This window comes from Homalodisca vitripennis, chromosome 5 (genome assembly GCF_021130785.1).
Source record: "Homalodisca vitripennis isolate AUS2020 chromosome 5, UT_GWSS_2.1, whole genome shotgun sequence".
NCBI lineage: Eukaryota > Metazoa > Arthropoda > Insecta > Hemiptera > Cicadellidae > Homalodisca > Homalodisca vitripennis.
The window spans coordinates 47,452,856-47,477,524 of NC_060211.1; the positions used below are offsets into that span (position 1 = coordinate 47,452,856).

At 33.6% G+C, this 24,669-nt stretch overlaps 1 protein-coding gene across 1 annotated transcript; it reads left to right on the forward strand.

The window, feature by feature from the left end:
* Window positions 1-9,153: 9,153 nt before the first annotated feature.
* On the forward strand, window positions 9,154-23,426 carry LOC124362104 (vesicle transport protein SFT2C). Its single transcript, XM_046816287.1, has 3 exons — window positions 9,154-9,594; window positions 16,035-16,186; window positions 21,475-23,426. Exons 1-3 carry the CDS (start codon window positions 9,412-9,414, stop codon window positions 21,743-21,745), a joined length of 606 nt encoding a protein of 201 aa, XP_046672243.1. The 5' UTR covers window positions 9,154-9,411; the 3' UTR covers window positions 21,746-23,426.
* The last annotated feature ends 1,243 nt before the right edge of the window (window positions 23,427-24,669 follow it).

Below are 24,669 nucleotides of genomic sequence, written 5' to 3' on the forward strand. Positions count from 1 at the left end.
AGAAATGAAATACATGCAAACTTTCAAGTCTGTGGGGCAGTTTGTTTCGATATATAGTGCGAAAAGACATACATAAATAAAGACATTTGTCAGCCTCTCGATTTATAGGCTTCGCAAACGGTTAGCTAATTATGGACTTCCAAATATGAAAGTATAAAATTCAAAATTGAAGTAGGTAAGTTTTGGAAGCAAACAACATGGAGAAATACGAAAAGTATTTGGACGCATTGGCTTCTCTTTCTGTGTGTAAAAAGGAATTAAAAATTGTCTATTTTTCAAAGTCTGTGTCTATAAAATGAATATTATATACATGCGGATCATTTAAAACGTATCATCGAAGACATGCTGCCAACTTTTCAGCACGAAAAATGATACTACACCCAATGTTCGGCATTTTTGTACTATAACAAGCTTGCTTTAAATTCTGAACAGCCGCCTCTTCCATTGTTTGCCTGCGTCGGTCGTCTATTCTCTGTGGTACGTGTTGCCAACCTTGCAGAATGACATACGTGTACTAGAATCAATCTGCAGCCTGCTTCGAATAGCAAGAAGCGTTACACCTGTGCCTGTACCGGTCATGTCACAGTTTCCTTACATGGTTGCCTAGTAAAGTAGATCTAATTGACGCTGTGAACAGGTTGCAGAAAATAAAAGTCGGTTCCTGGGTAAGAGATGTCACATTTAAGCAGCCAAAACTGTAATTTTTGCTATTTCAAATGTAAAAAATATTCGTTTACGGGAAGAGTTTAAGAGAATACTTGTGAGAATATGATTGTTTTTTTATGACAAAAAAAGTGTGCTAATCTATAAAAAGATCCACTCCCTTTGTGTGCAAAACTATATAAAATACAAATTTGTAAAACCATTTGTATACAAAATTAGTATAATAAAGATAAATTCAGGAAATACATTTACTGAGTTGCTTTACTGAAAGAATGCTGATGTTTAAAACTGCATGTATTTCCAAAACTACTCAAATTATAATTCAAAGATTTAATTATTACAAGCAAGGTTTACTTTGTCAAATTGGTCGAAGTGTAACCTTGGCATGAATATTTAAAAAAAATCCCAATAATAAGACAACTCTCAAAGGAACTAATTGACTAAATGCTTTTAAAGTTTGCTGATCTATTTCATTGCTTGTACCCAAAATTCTAAATAAATCAGGCTTCATCTGCAATGCCTTTGATTATGAGAAAAGACTAGGGGAAGATATGGTATCCAACGCTAAAAGCTGTTGTGTGTGGTTTTGTGCTATCTAGGGCCAAAGAATCTTTCCCGTGATGTGTCTTTCCAGTGGTGATCTGATGCATGTTTCCTAACAATAGCTCCTGGGGTTGTATATATAATTTTAAAATACTATGTCATGTGCCCAAATTTCATGATTGTACTGTTTGTTTACATTTATTTATTGTGCGACCTCCACTTTGCCATCATGGTTACCGATATGATCAATGTATGTGTCTGCTAATGCTCAGCAAAATCTCATGTAATTACAGCACCATCACTGAACTCAATGTTGCCCATACAGAAATACGGGTAGTTTCACGCAAACTTTCAAATCTATAAGTTACTGCAGATAGACAGACAGATAGAAATATAGTTTTTCCAACCCCACGAGTGATAGGCTTCGCTGATGCTCAGCCTATAAAAATATTCAATATTTCTGGATTTAAATAATAAAAAATAAAATATTACTGAAGATTCAATTTAGTTATATCTGTAAAACTAAATATTTAGCATAGAAACGTCATATACAAATCCCCGCAAAAGTTTTTACCACATAATCCCCATATGGATACGAGGTCTACTTTTCTTTGAAGTTAAAGTCGATTCTCATAGGAATACATGTAAATCTGGTTCTGTAATTAATTAATTTTAATATAACACAAATAAAATACGGTGAAACTATTTTGTAAACAACATCTTATTTTCTATTGGACCAATTTCATTTTAACTTACAAAAAGAACTTACTTTTTCTTTTACTCCAAAAAATAGACTCAAATTAATATTTTTCTTTAAAAAAGGAAGATGCCGATCCTTTTTTAGCCTTATTCCGCACGTCCTCGCGGCCTGAGCGAGGATCTAATCGACCAGGAAAAGAAGAGTCGCCACAATTCAAGTCGAGAGTACTGATCAAAGACAATCCTAACCTAGAAGCGTCACATAGATTAGTACAAGTTAATTTTAAAATATATTTTATTGAAGAAAAGTAATAAGACATTGAAACTTAATACATCCATTAGCATTGGCATAAACAGGAAAATAGATCTGCGAAGTTCAGAATTTTATTTGTACAGGAAGTTGGTCTAACCATAAGTTGATTGTCGAGCGAAAATTAAACATTGCCGTCCGTGACGGATCATTGGAGAGTCAATGTTTTTATTTGGTTAGTAGGGCAACGACAGGGCCGAACCTTCAGCGCGCGTACTGTACTGGGACCAGTCAACAGAATTAGCTAGTGTTTCGCAATATGCAGGTAATGATAGTTTCTAGATCTTACCGTAGAATGGCGCTGTGAACTGTTTTTCGCGAAAGTGGAACTTCTTTTTTTATGTCTTCTGTAGTGCTGGTAAAAAGTGCTATAGTCACTATACGTACGGTAAAGATTAAAATTAGACTTTTATTCGAACATTCAGCTTATAAAGTTTGCGCGCTATATCCTGCAATCAATACTGTTTATGTAATGTACTTTATTTCCTATTCTATTACTTCATGTTTTATTGATAATTAGAATTATCAACTACATTTTAGTTGTTGATAATTTGGATTCGTAATACTTATAACGTAACTTAATAACGTGTTCAACCGTTATCAACTAATACTTCCACAGCGAATTCAGTCTGAAGAATATTACAACTCGTCATCTTTTGACATTGAACGTATTGATGCTACCTACTGATAATGTTTTGTAGCTACGAGTATAAGAATAACAATTAAAACGCACTTATAATCTTTGAAACATATAATATTACGTATAATCAACTTGATTATTGTGGTTTCCGAAACATTATATTAGCTATTAGGCTTATCAGCGTTGGTTGTCATTGTGGTCATATGTTATGTTTTTCAGTGCCTTCTAGCATTGTTATTTGTCAATAAGTAACTATAATTGAAAAAATATATAATTCAAATGTAGTATTAAACTTGTACAAAGCCCTTTCGGAACAGATTCGAACTATGCCCGATATCTTCATAATATATATTTATTTTTCTACCAAAATATTTTTCATTTCCTTTATGATAGGAAGCAATTCGAGGAAGTTTATTCCAAATGTCTCACGTCTCCTTGTCTCTGGGCACACGGTAATGGCTGAATGGATTACGTTACAATCTTGAACATTAATAAATATTATTTATTTAGTTTATTGAATGGTCCTTGGAAAGCGAATGGAAATTTTTAATGTCAAGATTTACATTGACAGCTGTTTAAATTTATATTTCCATAGTAAACAAGCAGAGCTTATTTCTCTCTATTTCGTATTGGTACTGCATACAGAGTAAATAAAAATAAAATACCTGAGGGTTTATTAAGAGATGTTTTTTAATCACGACATGAAGAAACATAATCTCTTCGGTTTCTCGCTGGATAATCTGATTCTAGATCGGTTTGCCTCCAAGCAAGGACTTAAGCATGAAAACATTGGGGGGGGAGGAGTCAAGACGATTGATATTTTCCCGTAGTGGAGAGAAAGTAAGTGAACCGCATATTCCCCATTTTGCTCCTTAAAAAGTTCTTGGCCAGTTTCAATTTTGAGAACAATCTTTCAGCAGTACATGCCAGTAATACTGAATTATTGAAATAATAATAATCGTCTGCTAAAAAAAGGAATTGAAAAAATTGAAAATTTTGGAGGAGTCTGGACCCCTTGGCTGGTTACGTCCTGGTCTCCAAGGGTTGTAATGGAAATGATAAGGTTAAATACATTAAATCTTAGTGCCAGAGATTTATGAAGAAAGAATAACCATAAGTTTACTAAAAACAGCAATTACACCCGTGTTCTTGCTGTTAGGTAGGATATTTTATGGTTATGTAGTTAAGTACAAAGTTTGTAAGGCTTATTCTAATCACAAAAGAGACAGGAGATCGAGAGAGGATAAGGTAATGAGAAGGCTTGTCTTCTACGTCTAGTTGATGAAAGTGGGTTACAACAGTCGTAAAGCCGGGGAAAATCCGTGACACTAGTAATGGTAGATATGAGAGACTTCCTCTTACATTGTTGGGACATCGCGACCTTCTCTACCCTGTTACTCTTCTTGTTCAAAGTTCCCTTTTAAGCTTTTTCATTTTAACGTGACTCAAATTCATATTTTTCTTTTCAAAAAGGAGAAATGGTCTCTTTCTATAACAAATAATTTAACAAACTTTGTTGTTAAAAAATCTGTTGACGCAATAGATGGCCCAAAGGAGAAACAATTGCCTTGAGCGTGGTTTTTGACCATTCCAAAGTCTTTTTCAGGTAGGGAACTGTAAATGAAAGTACGTTAACCTCAATGAATCATCCCTGGTAGTTTGAGTTAGGTGAATCGTTGGTTGTTAGCTTCAGTACTGTAAGCTAAATTCAGAAAATACTTTGTCAATGTAAAAGTTGAAAGGATTTTTGAGTCTCTTCAGATGCAAGGTCAAACAAAGAAGAGATTTATCATTGCGTTGTCCCAAATGTTCAATCTCTTCTAACGCTTAGGTATGATTTCTAAGACCTAAAATTTAGGGAAAGAGGTAGTGTATATATATATGTATATATATATATATATATATATATATATATATATATATATATATACACACACACTTAATAATTTAGAATCTAATTTAGTCAATCAATTTTTAAATACTTAAAACTGTTTGAGATTTTAAATTTTTGAAAATGTTTGTAGACAGCACTCTTGGAACCCTAAATTCTCTTCTGGTGTAATATGAAATCTCCTACTAATCCCTATGTCCACCAAATTTTGGTAACGCACATGGGATATTCAGAATGTTGTTACTGTAAGTTATCATTGCCTCGTTTACATACCAAAAATATCGTGCTTACAATGATAGTTGTAACTTACAGACCTGTTCTCTACCATCACAACTAAGCCATTCCGAGTTCGACCAATTCACTTTTCATTCCACATAAAACTAGAAATTGTAAGTTTTGCAGCTTTTCAGATATTAAACCAGCGTAGAGAAGTTCTGCAGGCACAACACGATACAGCCATGGTCAACTAATCGAAATAACAACGTATCAGTAAATAGATGTTAACTAACATTATTTTAGAATGCAGAATAGTGACAAAGGTGGAAAGCTTTAATCGTTGGAGGGTGTTCAAAGGAGCCTTTGCAATTCGATAAGGATGCAGGTGGAATAGTGCGGCAAGTATCATTAAAAACCGTTTGAAATTCTATTTAAACCCATAATAAAGTATGCGTAGCCTTCAAAAGCCAGGTAACGTCCATATAATATTATCTGCTTGCGTCTTCTTTAGCCTAGTGGTCTGTGGTCTTCAACTAGGAGGCCATTTACTCCAAACTTAAAATGTTCTTATTTAGAACAGCATACACTATACATATAATGTCAATCATCTGTAACAAAATGATTATTTTATCAGAATGGGTTAAATAAAAATTCTTAACTAATTATTTTCTTATAGCTAAATATTTAAAATTACCTTGTTTTCGGTGCTAAGACAGGTACTCCTCAACGCTATAAGGGTCCTTTTGTCAAAAGAAGCTTTCTTAATCTCTTCTCAAAAGTATTATCGCTCTCGCCTTAGCTGCTCTGACAGTAGGTTAAAAGTTTTCACGCCATTTGAAACGAGATGATTTTGGAAAAAGGTTATTTTAAGATTAGATTCACAGCGGATGCAATCCCCACCGCAGAAGACAGTCTCAAAGAGATTATATTATCCAGAACAAACAAAGCTTTTGAAATTTTATAAATTGCTAGAAATGTCAATATATTTATTTCCCTAAATAGAGTTCCACACGAAAATCGACTGTGTTTATCAAATATTAGCAAAGCCCTTTTTGACAATTGAAATATAGATTTTATTTTTGTCCTTCCATGGCCCAAACAGTATCTCAATAAAATGAGAGGTATGGATAGAAAATCTCATAGTAGGCCCCAAGCAGATTTTTCCTACCAATAAGTGAAAATATCTGCCTCAAAGTAAAGATTCTAGAACTAACTTTTTACTAACTTCTACGACATGAGCACCAAACTTAAGATCCTATTTCTCAAGAACAATCCCGAAAAATTTACACTCGACAACTGGTATCATTTCTTGATTTCAAATAATAAAACAGGAGCGAGTCAATGATTTCCAGAGTTACGAGTCCTTGATTCTGTCATTTAAAACACAATAGCTTGTATCTTTTGTCAATTAATTGAGAAGCCGTTTATTCTAATCATACCACTGAAGGAGGGAATTTGTTTCCTTATATACTTTTACTTATAGTGTTTTAGCCGATACATATAAGAAGCACGCCATTTGTACCTGCTAGGCTGTTAGTAGGACCACGCAGTCCACACTGATCAAGCTGCACAATGCCTGGTCACCTGCCACAAGGGTATACCAAGTTTTACAACTAGATAAACATCATTATTCTTGTCTAGCTTTCTAATTAAAAGCTGGGTAAGTCTTTGCCCTTGCCTGTCAGAAAAAAGTTACAGTTATAATTTGGTTTTTAATCTCACTACTATATATTATGGGTTTTGCTGATCAGGCATGATTGGTCGAGTTATTATTACATGATTACAAATACGTTAGGCTTTTTTGTTTTTACAAACAGATAGGTTTACTTCTTAATTTTTCCTTTTTGTGTTAATATGGACTTGTGCGAGTTTTGAAATAGATATATTTCTCGTAAAAACGCATTCGCTTTGTAGAACCTCAAATCTATTTTTACCATAAATAGTGGAATAATGTATCGATAGGTTATTTACGACAACGGATTTAGTTTTCTTCTTACTGGTTTTTCTCACTGGTTTCTATGTGCCAGAATTTAAATTGTTCTATTATATCAGTCTTACAGTGATCGGCTTCCTTACTTGCTCTTGAGTTGTCGCAATTATTGCTAGCTACGTTTATATACTATGGCCATTACATAAGGAAAACCACTTTTCCGATTATTACGAAACTAATTTTGAATAATAAAATTGATAAATGTACATAGCATTAACAATTGCATGAAACCCAAACTCAAATCCGTTGTTTTTTATGGAAAGGTAACTCGACATCAATGTCGTTATCTACATTAAGGTTTACAGTTTACAGGAGCGTGATTTTGTTGGTACCTTCGGATGAGTCCAAGTGATAAGCGGTATCTCTTGTACGATCTAGAAAAAGCAATGACCAATGACTGCCCGTGTCGCTTTTATAAGTTTGAGATTTTAGGCTATTACTATACATACAAAAGCAAATTTGTATATGAGTAGAACCTAAGGTACGCAGCATACATTTGAATAAAGAGTGTTCAGCTTCAAACACTGGGTAGCTGCGAGACTAAAAAGTATGACATCATCACTGACTATTGTACTACAATAGTTGGTCAAAGCATCACCCAGCCACTTGTCATTTCTTGTTCGAACTAGATATAGTACCTGTTGGTTAACTAAATATAACTTAAAATTGCTCACAGCACTATAGACTTCAGATAGTTTTTAAGCTTTAGACAGTATTATGTACACATGACAACCCAGCATCCTTCTGGTGCAACGCAGCCTTCATGTTTAAAGTAAAGTAAAGATGTCTTATTTTAGTTAGGCTAAGTTAGGGTTAAGGAACCGTAACTAACACTTAACCTGGGAACCAACGGCTTAAAGGTAACTTCCCAACCACCCGGGCAGGCGGGCTGCTTACAAAAATAGGGTGTTTAGTAATCATCTGTTACCTCTCGTCTTCTACGATATCTTGCAGCCTAAAGGAGTTGTCCATATCCACGCGGCGCTTTTCTCTTTCCATGTCCAGCTTAGCTGTAAGCAGCTCCACCTCGTGCCTGGACGTTTACAGATCATTTACATGATTTGATACATGATTTTCAGACAGTCTATTTAATTTTCCTGCTATAATAAACAAGATGAACTAAATATCCATGTAATCATAGTTTAATTCAAATATGTTATTGCTAAAATTTGTCATCGCTTAGTCAATCTCGTACCTATTCAGTAATCATGAAAGCAAATTCCTCACTTAAATTGCATGTGATTATACGATATTTCAGAAATATAAATGTTCAGTATTGATTTTAACTCTACAAATAGGTAGGCGTAGATAACTAAAAAATTTATCGATCCACTGGTTGTAATTTGCTGTGTATGAAAAGTATTAATTTTTCAAATACTGGAAGTGACAGATAATGGTGGAGTTGATGCCTTACAGTAACATTGAAGGAATCAAGGCTAGTAGTACGCTGTGGTACTAGCTGATATACATTGGCAAAAACTGAATGACGAGCCAGGGAATAGACCTCAAAACTATAGTGTTGCATGGTCACAGTATACGACGCTACTGACTGAGCTATTCGTACTTTTGGGGACGCAATTAATTATGTTATGAGGTTCACGTCGCTCGCAGTCAATAAAACTTCCTGGTCAGATTGAGTTTGAATTGGTTTTTAAACTAGCTCAAGCAAATTTATAGTAACGTTCCTTTTACAAATGTTAGTTCGTTCCTAATATCGGTAATACGATCTTATAAGCGATGCCCACGTAACTTAAACACAGGAAACTAATTCACAATATCCTGGTTATTAAAACATGAATTGTATCTAACTGAAGAGAAATGTTCATTGTAAGGTCTTAAATAGTTTTTAATGAATGACTTAATATTTAAAAGTTAATTAATCACAATAAAAATAACAGCGTGGCTCAATATAAGTATTATCCTGAAATCACTTCATAATTTGAAATGGTTTTAGACCTAACATGCAACAAGACATGCCAATACAGTCTACGCCCTTTTCCGGAGCTGTTAAAAAGCCTAGTAATATGTGAAATAGATTTGCTACATCGCATTAAATAAGCATATGGTTTAAAATCCATTATTTAAAAAAGGTATTTTGTAATATACTATTTATTTATTGGCATACATTGGGTACCAGACGCACAGCAAGTTACTTTTTCCAATTGTTTGTCAGCTGACTTGGTGACGTTTATGTTTGTAAAGTCAATCGTAAACACTTTCTTCTTCGTCTGCTTGCATTCTGTATCATTTTGATCATGTTGTTGTTATTGTTTAATTGCAGTGGTTTATGTAAATGTTTGTATGTTAATATTTTGCATGATTAGTATTGTTTTCTGTTTCTAAACAATACAACTTGTAAATCATACACTTTTTGTACAGAACATGTATTAGAACAGGCCTTGAAATTCTTAAACAAAAATTTATTATTCAATATTATTTACTATCCTAATCAGTATAGAATGGCTGGCTTAAAAGTTGAGTTAGACGAATACTTAGCGGCTCGTAAGGAGGACTCTAAGCCGCTTTTAAAAAACAGCTTACCTAGTGTTTCACTTCCTAAAGTTGGAAATTGGTTTAGACGTGAACAAGTAGAAGAAGATGGTTGGTTCTCTGGGACACAGAAGGACTGTTGTCCTACAATGGTAGGTTATAAAGTTATGCTTTTGTAAGTCCTATGCCCTCTTAAGTTAAATCTTAAAATAGTACAAAAATCTTCCCATACAACTTAACCAGATCGCAGGGATTTTGGAACTTAACAGACATTTTCACACAGACTCTAGACCTACTGGCTAGTTGTGGGACAAATTCTCAGAGTTTTGTCCTGAGAATATATATATATTAATATATACTATTCATAAAGGTTATGAATAGTATATATTAAAAAAGCAACTATGCCTAATCCAAAATAAAGTTTGAATTCTTCCTTAGTTTTTGTAACGTAAGGAACAGTAATGCAGGCTGCAGAATGATAAGTTGTCACCACGACAATCAAATCATTGATATTTATGATCTAAAGTACCGAACAATAACAAACCAAAATAAGGAATCGAATTACGTTACAGATATTTTACATTACATTATAGTTCAACTATGATTTTATAGGTAAAAAGTCATGATGTATTGATGAGTTAAAAACTACCTATATGTATTTATTAAATATAAACCTAAAAAACAAAGCTGTGTAAATATTTTTTATCACTACTCTAAAGTGTGATGATGGAATCTTTGATTCAGAAAGGCCTTGCACAAAATAAAAATTATATATTGGAAAATGTTGAGGTATTTATTTACAATACCGTGACCATGAAAAATGGACTTTTTTTCATGGGTTGGGCATTTATAGCCAAGTATTATTATCACAGGTGCATATAAACTGGGGGGAAAGTATATCATTGTATTATATTTATGCCTTTCGGGCATTATTGTATTAAGAATGGAAAATAACCGACAAAATTTTGTCGAACAACACTTGGAGGGTTAAGGATCAGGGGCATCACGTGATCTGGGATTCGACTTTTGCAAGCTCGAGTTAATTTTTTTTCCTAAAAGAGCAAGCAGTGCGCAGCACTGCGCAGCGGGCAGGCATCGTTGACAGGATTAACGTCATCATTTCAATAAAATTGCCAGAGGTACTGTCAAAAACAGAGTTTTCAGAGGATTTCAAAAAATCGTAACTCCTTTGATTTTCGTTGCCGACAAATTTTTTCTTCACTATTGTTTTCAGGAAAAATTGTAGTTTTCAGGAAAAAAAAATGAACATACCTTTCCATGGTCACGTTATTGTAAATTGATACCAATGTTGAATTTGTTTATACTAGTGATAGTACGATACTACTCTAAAGGATGAACGTGTTTGTGACAGAAATATGTTCATCGCAATTGTAGTTACGGCCATCACACAAATGATTTTACATAATTTGAATTAATTTTAAACAATATTGTAATAGTGCATTAAAATAGCTAGCTTTAATTAATTATATATATATAACTAAATTAAGAATGGTTTTGTATTTGTAAGTTTATGTATTCCTAATCGATAATTTGGTTAGCTATGCCTATAAACCAATTGTCATGGTGGCCGCTTATTATACTGCAGTAGTAATACACTAATAAGAGGGGTAAATTTTTGTCTGGACCCCGGTTTTTTGATAGTTCTTTGGATCTGCGTATCTTATTTTAAGGTGTAGTATTAGGTTAACTTAACTGTATTTATGTTTTGACTTAGTTACTTACATCAACTACTGCGTTAATCATTTTGAGATTGAGTTTACTGTGTTCTAAAACATGCGGTAAATATTAAGTTCATGGGCTCCTCGAATAAATAAAACCACCAGCTATAGTATAATAAGCGGCTATAACAACAATCAACACGTTAAAAGTTCTGATAATCTAAACTACTGAACAATAAAAATATTAAAATTTTGAACAAAATTTGGCTATAGATACTTCAAATTATAGTACAGTTAAGCTCATAGGTAGGCCTATATATGAGGAGTGGCTCAAGCCTCCTGCCCGAAATTTTGAAGTGACAAGCATTATAATTGCACCTAGTAGTTTATCTAAAGCTAGGACACATTTATGTTGTCTTACAGCTTAACAATTTCTCTGAGAAAGATTCCCGAGCCCCTACTTTGGAGGGTATTTCATATAGCCTAAACAACCTAGTATGTCAGTACTCCTCCCCATTGAAATTAGTTTCTTTATACACCACTAGTTCAGCTATGTTTTTATATATAATAAATGAATTATGTAATAATGAGTTATAAACTATATGTGTTACTGATTTATTATTAAAACAATTAATGGGATATGTTTACAAGTCTTACTTTACATTATTTGTTGATTTTTTTGTGTGTGAAAACTAACTCGGTCTAGATAGAAATGATTAAGAATAGCAATAGTAGACTCTGTAATTCGAGGTATATAGGACTGAGTCTACCTCATATTACATAAAACATGAATTACATACAGTATCTTGAGAAAAGGGAGATATTAATAAAACCACTGTTTGTAGGTTAAGTAATAAACGATTACATTTTATTAAAGTATAAAATAAAAGACATTCTAATTTTATGTAGGCCTTCAGTAGACAAGTTTTACTTTAAAAACTGCAAATAGTTTTTTGTTCCACCACATTGCAACGCTTGCGAGCAGTGATATCCCTCTCCGCTAGTGTCGAAGTAATATAGTATTGGCTACAGTTGCTTCTGCTTGTTGTTCTACATAGTGTAAAATCTTCACTATGAGTCATTGCCGGTAAAGTCTCTTGTACAATTTCTACGTCACTAGTTAATCACGTAATGACGTATGCACTCTACTGAATGGTCTGTCCAATTCTTAAAGTTCTTACACAGCATTTGCAAGTTGAAGGCACTGTTTACAAGTGCTGTTTATTATTCAATTTTTTTCTTTTACCACATAGTAGCTCAACTGGCACGGAAGCTTGAACTATTAAACCTTGAATTACAAATACTCTACTGTATTAAATAAAAAAATTATTAAGAGATCTAATAACATTTTTGCATGAAGTATAAAACTCCTTAATGTACAGAATTTATTATCTTCCTACCTTAGGATTTAATATAGTAATATTTAACTAAAAAAATATGAGAACTGTTATTTTTTCATGAAACTACCGAAAACTTACCTTCACTGAACACTGACTGTCACGCCTATCCAAGGCCCTACCATTCTACTCAAGGGCTTTTTATTCTACCTGAGAGCTAAACACCCTACTAAGAGCTTAGCACTCTACTATTAAATATGAATTTATTAAGGAACTAGATTTATTCCCCAATAGGGTTTCTCTTCGATAAATGTTTACTTTAGCCGCTTCACAATATTTGTTGATTTTTAAAAAGTAAAATGCTTAAAAATTAAATTTAAAAACCAGATAACAATTAAATTTTAGAAAGGCCATAGTTTTTTTTAATTTTGTAGTAGTTGAATAAGCTAACAGTCATGCCTCCTATTATCAACGCGGGTTCCAGCTGCACCGAAGGTGCTGTCCTGCACAGAAAATAACCATTTACTAGCATCACAAAAGAAATAAACAATGACTATTTCTGTAAATAACCGTACAACTAAACCTAACTAGTCAGGAAAAACAACATCGATATAACCAAGGAAGTTACACAATAGCTAATAGGACCAAATAACAAAGGAAAAACAATAAATAATCCTCACCATGAAGGTAGAAATGAGGAATAAACTTCTCCAGGAAGGTAGAAACTCTGACCAAAATGACAAGAAAGAGAAAAAGTCTTGAAAAACTCTCAAGTTATATTCAAATGTAGTCGGTAGACCTTATCTTTCTGCTCAAATTCTCATGTGAATGTTTAAAACCCTGTTATCCTCTCCTGTTAAACCTACCCCTCCTTTGATTGTTATCCTCCCACATCCAAAAACCCTGATTCCTCCCGATATTCAAATGTAGTTGGTAGACCTAATCTTTCTGCTCAAATTCTCATGTGAATGTTTAAAACCCTGTTATCCCCTCCTCTTAAACCTACCCCTCCTTAGATTGTTATACTCCCACATCCAAAAACTCTGATTCCTCTTGATATTCAAATGTAGTTGGTAGACCTTATCTTTCTGCTCAAATTCTCATGTGAATGTTTAAAACCCTGTTATCCCCTCCTGTTAAACCTACCCCTCCTTTGATTGTCATCCTCCCACATCCAAAAACCCTGATTCCTCCCGATTCCCAAGATCGTTGGACTAATTGAAATATAAATTAAAATAAACACTCTTTAATCATTGTGCAATATATGGTTTGTGACAACCTAAAAAGTGTGATCTTCTTGAAAAAATTGGCAATCTGTTATTGTATTTATGTTTATTGAACTGAACAGTTCTCTATTCATATAAGATAACTCTCAAAGTTTGTTCCTTCTCTCCTCTAAGTAGTTCAACTTGAATAGTAGCTGTCTGCTCATGAGCGTTCATTCTCTGGGATCTTGTGACAGTGAAATGTCTATGCTATCTTATCATTCAAGTCTCCTCTTATCTGAACTTGGCCTCTGTTTCTAGGACAGATCCAAGCTCCTCTTGAAATTGTTTCTGCAAAATCTAAAAATCCTTCCTTGAATCTAGTAGTAGGTCATCGCAAATTTATCATTTACTTTCTTTTACAGATCGTCAACTGCACTATCAACTTTATTTAATGTGACTCCTGTTAATGAAAGTCCAGTTTTATTTGAAAATTATGGCATGGATTAAATAAATTATGCCTGTATATAAAATACTGGCTTTATTGTAAAATGTGTTATAGGGTATTGATTAAAACATAGGTATAGTTTTCTTCAATTATGAATAAGATAAAATACCGTACTTTCTTCTGTACCAAAATTTATACCACACTACCACTTTTCAGAGAATTATCTAATAAATTCTTTATACAAAAATTTTTAGAATAATTTTAGCTGTTCAGTTTTAAATCTTTAAGTTATTTTACTTTATCTAATGAAACATAAAATATTTTTATGTAAAAAAATTAGTTTACATTCTGTTTCAAAATCATGTTGTGACTCCCTGAGCACAAACTTAAACTTCCTTTAGAAATCATAGTAGAAGTATTTGTATAAGTATCTTCCTATTGAATCATTCCTAAAAGTATTAGTACTAACAGAACAAATACATCTATACGATACGTGTAACATGAATATAAAGCCTAGTGAATACTCGTTAATTAAATAAGTAAATGTAAAGAAACATTTTATCAACATTTATAACAAATTGTCATTTAAAAACTAATTTACGATTGACCTGTGAATTAAATATGTTAGGTCATTATTCATCAGAATTAAACATGGTATAGTTAACCATTTGTTTTACCAACTAATGTGTTTAAAAGATGACTGCACATAAACACATCTGTGAAAACAAATTAGTTAGTACTTATTAATACTTACTGACTTCTATTTATTATTACTATTATAATGTACTTGTAAAGTACAAAATCCATCATTAATGTATACTTCTGTATCAGAAAAAGATGTTGTATAATTAGTGTGAATGCTGCAATGATCTATGAACATTTATCAGTCAGTATTGTTTAATGTGTTGTTTGTCACATGATGCTGTTATTGCTGGGTTTGAATCATGAGTATAACATTTTGAAGCAGACAGTCATAGTTGTTAAATGAATAGTAAGCATAATTCAGAGAAAAACATAATTTATTTATTGTCATAAATGACATTATCTGTTTTGAGTACATTTTTATTTACCAAACTGACTCTGACTTTTTGGTTTTATAAATTTTAGAATTAATTTGCTTAGCCAAGAAAGCCATTTGCCAAATAAAATTTGGTCTGTGAAGGTACTTTCGAGTCAAATTTATAACTACATGTTTAATCTAGTTCTCAAACCTGTGCCAGAATCAAAATTGTGTGATGTTATCTGACAGCACGAAATTTATCTCATTAAAAATTAAGAGAAGTTAGAGAATTTAAAAGTTTTTACTTATTTAGGGCTTACTTTTAAAACATTCACTGCATTGTTGTTAAATTTGGAACTCTTCCATATTCTGACTTGAGTCACCGTTGATTCATGAAGACGCATTATTTCAGAGTGATATGGTTCTCCTTTGACTCATAGTGTTAGTGGACTTTGGTATCTGATAATTTAGTGTAGGTCAGCGCTAGAGCGCTTCAGATTAATTGGACAAAACTACCAGATTGTGTTCTGTTAGGGAACACCACCATGTATGGTATTTATTAACATTAACTGTCAAGAGTCACCCAAGACCTATTTATATTAGATCAATATTTACTGAAGCTCCAAAACATGACAAACGTAAAGATGTACCCTGTAGCTTGGAGATTGATGCAGTAACGTAACAGACAATGACAGCAGCTGAAATTGCCTTGAACAAGGGATACGATTGCGCACTTCAAATCTCAATTACATTAGTAAAAAATTATAAATTCAGAAATATAGTGTGAGTTTTATCAAATCCGGTAGTGTTCTCAACTAAAAGAACACTACGGGTCACTCACTGGTGAACATGTTAATGTTAATGTAAATTTATACATCTCAATCATTATAGACAAAATTGTATGTGTGTTCTTTCTTTTTCAGAGCAGATTCCAGAGAATCGTGGGCTTCTGTTTATGCGTATGTATGGGCATTTTCTGTTTTGGACTTTCGGCACTATACATTCCCGTTCTGCTCTTAAAAGCAAGGAAATTTGCTTTACTGTACACAATGGGTAGTTTATTCTTTATGTGCAGGTGAGTACAAAACCTTTTTAATAAGTCTTGTTGAATTAGATTGTCTTACAGTAAATTGAGAAAATCAATTAAGCATGCCAATCACCATGGTGTTGTGTAACTTGCAGGTGTAAGTGAATAAACTTTACAATCTCTCTTATCTTTTGTAATATTAAATAGAAGATCAAATAAATTTAATAAATTTAGTAATGTGATTCTGGTTGTTAAGTAAGTTTGGAAGCAATAAACAATATTCTTATGGCTCAATAGTGAACATTCTCTCTGCATATTCAATTGATAACCCCTTTCTAATGACCCATTGAATTATACAGGGTGTCCATAAATCACTCTATAAAATTCCACCACATGATTTGTTAAGTCAAAATAAGTAATAGTATTATAAACTAACATTATTTAGCATACATCGGGCCCTAATTGGTAGGCATATAGATATCAAAACTTATTAGTGCCAGTACCTTTAATAAACAAAAATTAACAGGCCTGAAAATAGCATAACTGTACGAGGTGTGTCCAAAAAGGAGTCAGAAGTTACAAGGAGCTATGTCAGGACTGTAGGGAGGCTGTCGTAGTTGGTTGATGTCGTGTTTGACAAAAAAATGCTGAATAAGATTTGAGGAATGAGCTGGCACGTTGTTGTGGTGCAGGATCCAGTCACAGCTTGTCCACAGTTCAGGTTGTTTCCTTCGCACTGCATCTCGTAGCTGCTTTAGGACCTCAAGATAATACTCCTTATTCACTGTCTGGCCTCTTGGAGCATATTCGTGATGAACAATGCCGTCCTGGTCAAAAAAAACTGTCAGCATTACCTTGATATTGCTTCGACTTTGTCTTGCTTTTTTCGGCCGTTGCTCTATGCGAGTTTTCCACTGTGAAGATTGAGCCTTTATTTCAGGGTCATAGCCATAAACCCATAACTTTTTTAAATAGCCCTGGGTCACTTTTTATCAAATCCAGATTGTCCTGTGCGATTTCAAGTCAACAGTTCTTTTGGTCTTCTGTCAGCAGCCGAGGAACAAATTTTGCCGAAACACGGTTCATTTTATATCTTTGTGTAAAATGTTACAAACTGACGATTTTGGTATTCCTAAATCTTCTTCCAGCTCTTGAACAGTCAATCGACGGTTTTCATTAATTGCTGCAGGAACACGTTCAACATTTTCAGCGTTTCTGGCCATTGAAGGCCTGCCAGATCGGTCATCACTCTCCACTGATATGCGGCCATTTTTAAACCGCCTAAACCACTCTTTTATTTGTGTATTGCCCATAGACACATCACCATAAACTTTCTGTATCATAGTAATCGTCTCTGATGCTGAATGGCCAATTTTTTGTCAAAATTTAACGCAAATGCGCTGCGCAACACATTCAGTCATATTGAAATGCGACGCACACACATGGCAGTACTGTACGGAACAGAGCGCTGTGACTCACTGAGTGACTGGATATGGGAAGGAGTAGGCTCGCCCCTCCCCTCCAATAACCGGCCGGCCGGTTACGCCGCGGCCACCTACTGGTCGGCGGTCGGATACTTTTTGGACAGACCTCGTATACAATCATAATAACACAATGGCATGGTAAAGAGAACTGACCCATAGACTTGAAAGTTTGCATGAACCTTCATTTTTATATGAGGAACATTGATTTCAATGATGGTGCATATCACTTAGTACAATTTCTTTACATTAGTCTTATGGTTATCCATGATGGCAATGATAACTAGCAGAATAAATAAAGAACAAAAAGAGTGCAATCATAAGAGATTGAAATATATGCAGATTTTATTTATAGAGCAAAAGAAAAAATAATAGAGTGGAAAGTCAATGTCAAAAGTATGTGACAAGACTTGATTTAAGCTGATTCTTGCGTTGTAGTATCCTCTTTAGTTCACCTGAACTTTTATTATTTGAACACTATTATGAATCCTAACTAAATGAACAAAACTGTGTAAATATGACATTTAGCAAGATATATCGAACAAAATTTTATCTGCAGACTGTTATGCATTTCTAAGCAGACAAGAATGAATTCTATGATGTTGCATGTCCAGCCATGGAATTTGACTTAGCGCCATTGAAAGCTGTAGGCTGACAAATTTTTCTTTTATCTGACGAGAGGATGTAAATATTTCTTTTCTATATCATTGTTTGTTTGTCTGTCTATCTATCCGCAGAACATATCTGGAATGAAATAAGCTATAGATTTGACATTTTGCGTGCAGTCTCAGTGAAGCTAATTATGCGACGCATGATGCATGGTGCTCCTACCTTGTTTAGCAATGCTAAGTGATAGGGCCAAGCAGAAATCAAAAGATTTGTGTTGGTGACTAATATAGCAAACATCTTTTATGACTAAATTCTAGCTGTAAGCTTTGTTGCTACAGCTAAACACATTTATTAGTTACTCACTGTATAATTAACTGTAATCTAATCTATTGTTAACATCATTGTAATGATGTGTGATATGTAATTATGAAAGTCGCACAGCTTTGACAAACAAAAATGTCAAAAGAATTTCAATGATCTCCATGTAGCACTAAATGTATTAGTTTTAAATTTGATATGGTACAATTTTGCAATGGTTGAGTATTTGGGATTCTCAATATTTCTTGATTAAAATTCACATCAAAATATATTTCATTGGTGTTCGTTGTCTTTTAATTTTATGTCAAATGAGAATTTGGTCACCACTTTCAATAGTAACTATTTACATAGACCTGTAGTATAATAGTAGCTTTTCTCTACCATTATTTTTTATACCAAACTTAAATTTGTCCATTAGAATTGTTACTTAAATTAATGTGGCATGACAAAAGAGGACACAAAAATGTATTGAAAATATTTCTCTTGTTTTAAAATTTGATTTACATATACTGTATCTTAATTGATTGGAATGAAAGTTTGTATAAAATCAATAGTATTGGGTACAATGTGTGAAGGGTTTTGTTTAATTTTAACAAGAAAATGATCTAATTATCAACATAAAAACCAATTAAAATAACTCTATTTTGAAAGTGGGAACCACAAAAAGTGACAGACTCCAGCATTATAAACAAGTGTTCATGTAGAATACCCAAAGTGTGACTGGCCAGTTTCTGTTGACAGAGCCTTGCGCTCAGGGAGACTTTTTGGTAAGAATGCCCAAAGTGTTTCTGGCCAGTATCTACTGAGAGAGACTTACACTCAGGAAGGCTTTTTGGTAAGAATGCCCAAAGTGTTTCTGGCCAGTATCTACTGAGAGAGACTTACACTCAGGAAGGCTTTTTGGTAAGAATGCCCAAAGTGTTTCTGGCCAGTATCTACTGAGAGAGACTTACACTCAGGAAGGCTTTTTGGTAAGAATGCCCAAAGTGTTTCTGGCCAGTATCTACTGAGAGAGACTTATGCTCAGGAAGACTTTTTGGTAAGAATGCCCAAAGTGTTTCTGGCCAGTATCTACTGAGAGAGACTTACACTCAGGAAGACCTTTTGGTAAGAATGCCCAAAGTGTTTCTGGCCAGTTTCTGTTGACAGAGACTTATACTCAGGGAGGTTTTTTTGTTAGAATTTCCAAAGTGTTTCTGGCCAGTTTCTGTTGACAGAGACTTGCGCTTGGGGAGGATTCTTGGTTAGAATGCCCAAAGTATTTCTGGCCAGTTTCTGTTGACAGAGACTTGCACTTGGGGAGGCTCCTTGGTTAGAATGAGGCAACACTTTTTACAGTTGTGTCACATGTTACAATCAACTGTTTATAGCTCCCTTCCATATAGTACAAGCGCTGTGCAGAGAGAAATGTCCCTGAAAAATCTCACTCCTCTGAATTGTACTGTCTGCTAATTTATTCTCAATATAAGAAGAATAAAGCATTTTCATTTAGAAAATTTAGAAGCTTTATTAAAATATGTTAAATGTGGGCCAATGTAGAAGCCATCACTAGACTTTCCTGGTCATATTAGACATTACAGATGCCTTCAATTATGCCAGATGGACTGAAATACAGAACGCTTTCCATACTTATAACATTTCTGTCAATCGCTTAAAGATGCTTTGCAATATCTCAAGGATACGCAGCTCATATATGTTAGCTCAGGAGGCTGCACATGTGGTTGATCACAGCAAACGCTGCTTAGGGCTCACGTATGGACAGACCTCTGAAACATCCTCTAAGAGGGATTCTTGGAATGGAGATATCATTAGGAAGTTTTATTGAAGAATATGCAGATGATATTGCTATCTTTATAATGTATAATATAATTATGTGTGTTTTATCTGAAAGCCTAGATGAAAAGAAAGATTAGTTTTTAATGCAAAAAGTTTTTATGATTTTCTCAACGTAATTTTGGAACCCAAGGTCATGTTTGGGCATCATGTATGTACCTACAGAGTCAGTGCATGTATAAGCTGGTTAATAATGAATATTGAAGGGCCTGCAGTGAGCAACCACCACTTGCATTTGTCGACTATACGTTCTATACTACTGAAAGAATGTGAAATACGATCAGATGAGCTGCAGAAAATCACTTGAGCCAAAAGTCAAGGGCAATGTAGAGAATGTAATTGCTTTTCTCATTGGGAGTGCATACAGTTTCTGAGCCAACCTACCATGTTGTTGAAGGAGTTGAAAGAAAGTTCTTGTCAGATGAAAGAAAGTTTTTAAGACAACAGCTATGTGACGAAAACAAAATTACCCTGTAACAGTGATGTTTGAGTTTGCACCATGGAACTGGCAAGAAAGATGGCAGTTGTACACAAGAGGAAAATAGGCTACCATAGAGTTTTTGGAGCCTAACTGTTCAAGATAAGAAAGGTCAAATGTTGTCATGTCAATGTGGTGATTCAGGCCAGGATAATGTTCTGCACACTGAGTTTCATTGCAGAAAGTGGGAGGAGTAAAACCAGGTTGTAGAGAATATAATTGGGCATTTCTTTGTGAACTGTAGTGTGCAGAAGATGATCTCCAGTCCAGTAACGTAGAACAGTGTTTCTCCATATGTAGAAAACACGCTGAATGTCAAGAGATCTGATGGAGGGTAATGCAGCATCGGAGTTACCCAGTATGTTGAGATATATCTACATTATGAGCCTCTCCTCCCTCTCTCTCTCTTTATGTATATAGTTTTCAATGTTTGATGCATGTGTTACAGATTTTATGATTTTTTTATTTTATTAGTTTTAAAACATTTTTCCTTTAAATTAATTTTACAACTGTTTACAAAATAAATAGTTAGGCCTATAACAAAATTAAGTAGTGTAAGAAACTGAGAAGTAACAACTATTTCAACGTTAAATTTAGATCTATTTGTTTCATTTTAGCTTCTCATTCCTGTGGGGTCCTCTGAACCACCTGAGGCACCTGTTCTCCAAGGAGCGGTTCTGGTTTACGCTGAGCTACTCGGTGACACTGACCGCCACCCTGTACTGCTCCTTGGTGCTGGTCAGCACACCCCTCACACTGGTGTGCGCCGTGGCGCAGGTCATCGCTCTCCTCTGGTTCCTCATCAGTTATATCCCCGGCGGTCACTCCGGTATGCTGTTCTTCACCAAACTCTTCACGTCTTCGGTCTCCAAGACCCTGCCTGTCTGATGGACTGGCTCACAATGCCTCTCAACCAAAGTTTGTGATAGACTGTTTACTGACTATCTTAAAATTTGTTGACTTAATTCTCTGTAAGCTCTCCTTGTTTCGGTCCTACAACTCTCCAACACTTACAGTTTCCGGTGCAATGAAAGGTAGTATTCTTGACACCAGTGGTTAGTTTTTCATAGATTGTATTTAATTGGGTTATTTCTTGTTATTTTGTGATATTATATATTACCTCTGTTATAATTATATAGTTCTAATCTTTCAGAAATTGAATTCTCGTTTTATGTCGAATCACTGGCTTTAAAACTAAATTGTCTGTAACAAATAAGAGTTCATAATTAATGGTCCTTTTCTTGGTTTCTTTGTTGCTTCCTAATGGAGCTTACTGTTCTGTTAAAAATCTGATTATTACAGTGTCATCTACTATTATAATAAAATCAATGTCATAATGTAGGAATTTTAAAATACAAAAACAAAAGTTTATTTTATGAATGCCAAGAGAAATGGGTTTGGCACAAAATATTATATTGCAGATAAAAAACAAAGATCATATATAGTAGAAATTAAACTTTGCAGTTACCACAGTAATTCTAGTACTAAAAAAGCAAAAATACAGCTTTCAACAAATTTATATTATAAGTAGTCCTACATGTGTATTATATTTATCATTGTGTATATCCTTAGATTCTTTGTGGGTAGACATATGCACACTTTGGGGTAAAATTTCACTTAACTTTTATCTGCATTCCTTGTTTGCTACAAAATTATCAAAACAATTGTGTGTTTTTATATACAATTGACCAAAAATATTTAATATAAGTTAATAATTAAAAAAAGTCTTTTAATAAGGCTATAAATTGCTACGACAAGAATTTCTTTCTTTTTTTGGAAAGTGGTATATTTACATTATTTTTGCTGATTTTTTTCATTTATCATTTGTGACTGTTTTACTCGTAAACTTCAAATTGAGAAGGTTAGAAACATCATGTTTCTGTAAGTGTTTTAATTTAGTGATTATAATGAAAAAGTCATATAGAATATATTGATTTTTTTAGGAAAGGCCTTTCTTCCCACTCTTTTTTGCCCATCTACCCATTTATGGGTTTGTGCAAGTATCGTATCAGAATAGAGAGTAAGTGCTGATAAGAGTTCCTAAGTCTGACATCTTAAACCGTGTGGCCAAAAATTCTTGAAGTAGCTTAATACAGAATGCTTAAAGGTGCTATCAATTCAAAATATTTTTTATGCATTTGTTTTTATTACGTTCCTTTGATTGAGTCCAATACTACTGTACATCTTATTTTAGCTTATTTTCTCTTAAAGAAAGTTTAAAGAGAAAATGCTATAAATAATGCACTTTTATTGACTGCATAGCTAGTTTTTTTTTATCATGAAGTTATTTTAGTGCACAACCTACTGCAAGTTATTGTTTTACTATAATAATAAGCATTTAATGATTCTATACTATAAAGTTGTTAGAAGAGCATTACTATTATTTGGTTTTAAAACTACCCAACCCTTGAAATAATGATAATTTTTGTATTTATTACTTGTACTTACATAAAAGACAGACATTAGTAATTTTACTAGTATATAGTGTATTGTTAATTTTAAACTATAAATTGTATATAATATGTAAATAAATGATCATTTTCAATAAGATATTCTTTTTAAATCGGAACGTGTCATTTGATATACCTGTATATAAGACCTGTAGATCTCTATTTACAGTATTTTAGTATAATTAATCAAAGTGTTATACTCATAATTAGGTATTCTCTGTCCATTTCATAACAAAAGGTTTATCACCACTGATATGGCTATCTTATAGCTAATATGTGTTGTCAGTATGCTTATAGTGCAATAACACTAATTATCACTTAAAGTTGCTGAAACATGTTAGTAGATTTCTAAAATATACTTATTCAACAGAACCAAGTGAGAGGATAAGCTCAAAAAAACTTGATCTCGTTTGCTTTTGTTCTTCTATCCCTTCTCGCATTTCGTACTACTCTAAGATTAAAGAGTATAAATACCTGATTTTTAAAATTAACCACAAACTAACTTATTAGAGCAACAAAACGGGAGTTACATTAAAACTTAGCTTGTTTATTTCTGTGTTTAGACGTATAAAGCAAATAATTTACAAATAATAGCATCCAGTTTTTTACCAAAAAAAGGTACCTATTGTATTAGGTACCAGTTTTTTGTACTTTTCAACCAGATTGAAATTTTGAAAATTCATAACTCAAAAACTTTAGCATTAGTTTTGTTATGTGCTCCCAAAGTCATTATCTCGTGCGTGTATTTTTGTAAACCACTATTTAAAACGTTCTGCCGTGGGCAATCTCGTGGTTTGTGCTTTTATACGTGCAGACACCGGCCATGATATATTAACAAAACCTGCTTAATTAAATAAGTGTTAAACATTCAATGTTTTAACACGTTGCTACCAATGGTTACAAAAGCATTGTGTGGTGTGTGTACCAACAGTCAATCTGTAGTGAATGTGTTAAATAGTGGTTTACAAAAGTACACCCCCAAGATAATGACTGTAAGAGCTCTATAAAGAAAAATGTCACCCAGTGAAGAATAAAAGTTAAGATGATTCCCTTACAATTCTAACAGTAAAAATCTTGTATAAAAATTTTGTCTTAATCAGATCACAAGTTTCGGAGATGAAATTTTAAAGTTGTAGTTTGGTTGAAAATCTCCAGTTTACTGCTTCTCCATGTTTTTCGAAAGTAAAGTACCATTATTATACTAGGTTCTTTCAAAAAGTGTCCGGATTGGCATCATATCTTTTTATCCCATATATCGCTCTTTATGAGTTTGAACAATGGGTCAAAATCACTAAAGAATACTGTTGTGTAGTGTTACATCAGTTACTGAACGCTTTTCATCATAAAAGGCCACAAATGCAT

Coding starts and splice junctions, on each gene's coding strand:
- LOC124362104 (XM_046816287.1), top strand. CDS start 9,412: ATGGCTGGCTTAAAAGTTGAGTTAGACGAATACTTAGCGGCTCGTAAG. Junction 9,595..16,034: donor AGGACTGTTGTCCTACAATG/GTAGGTTATAAA, acceptor TTTCTTTTTCAG/AGCAGATTCCAGAGAATCGT. Junction 16,187..21,474: donor AGTTTATTCTTTATGTGCAG/GTGAGTACAAAA, acceptor GTTTCATTTTAG/CTTCTCATTCCTGTGGGGTC.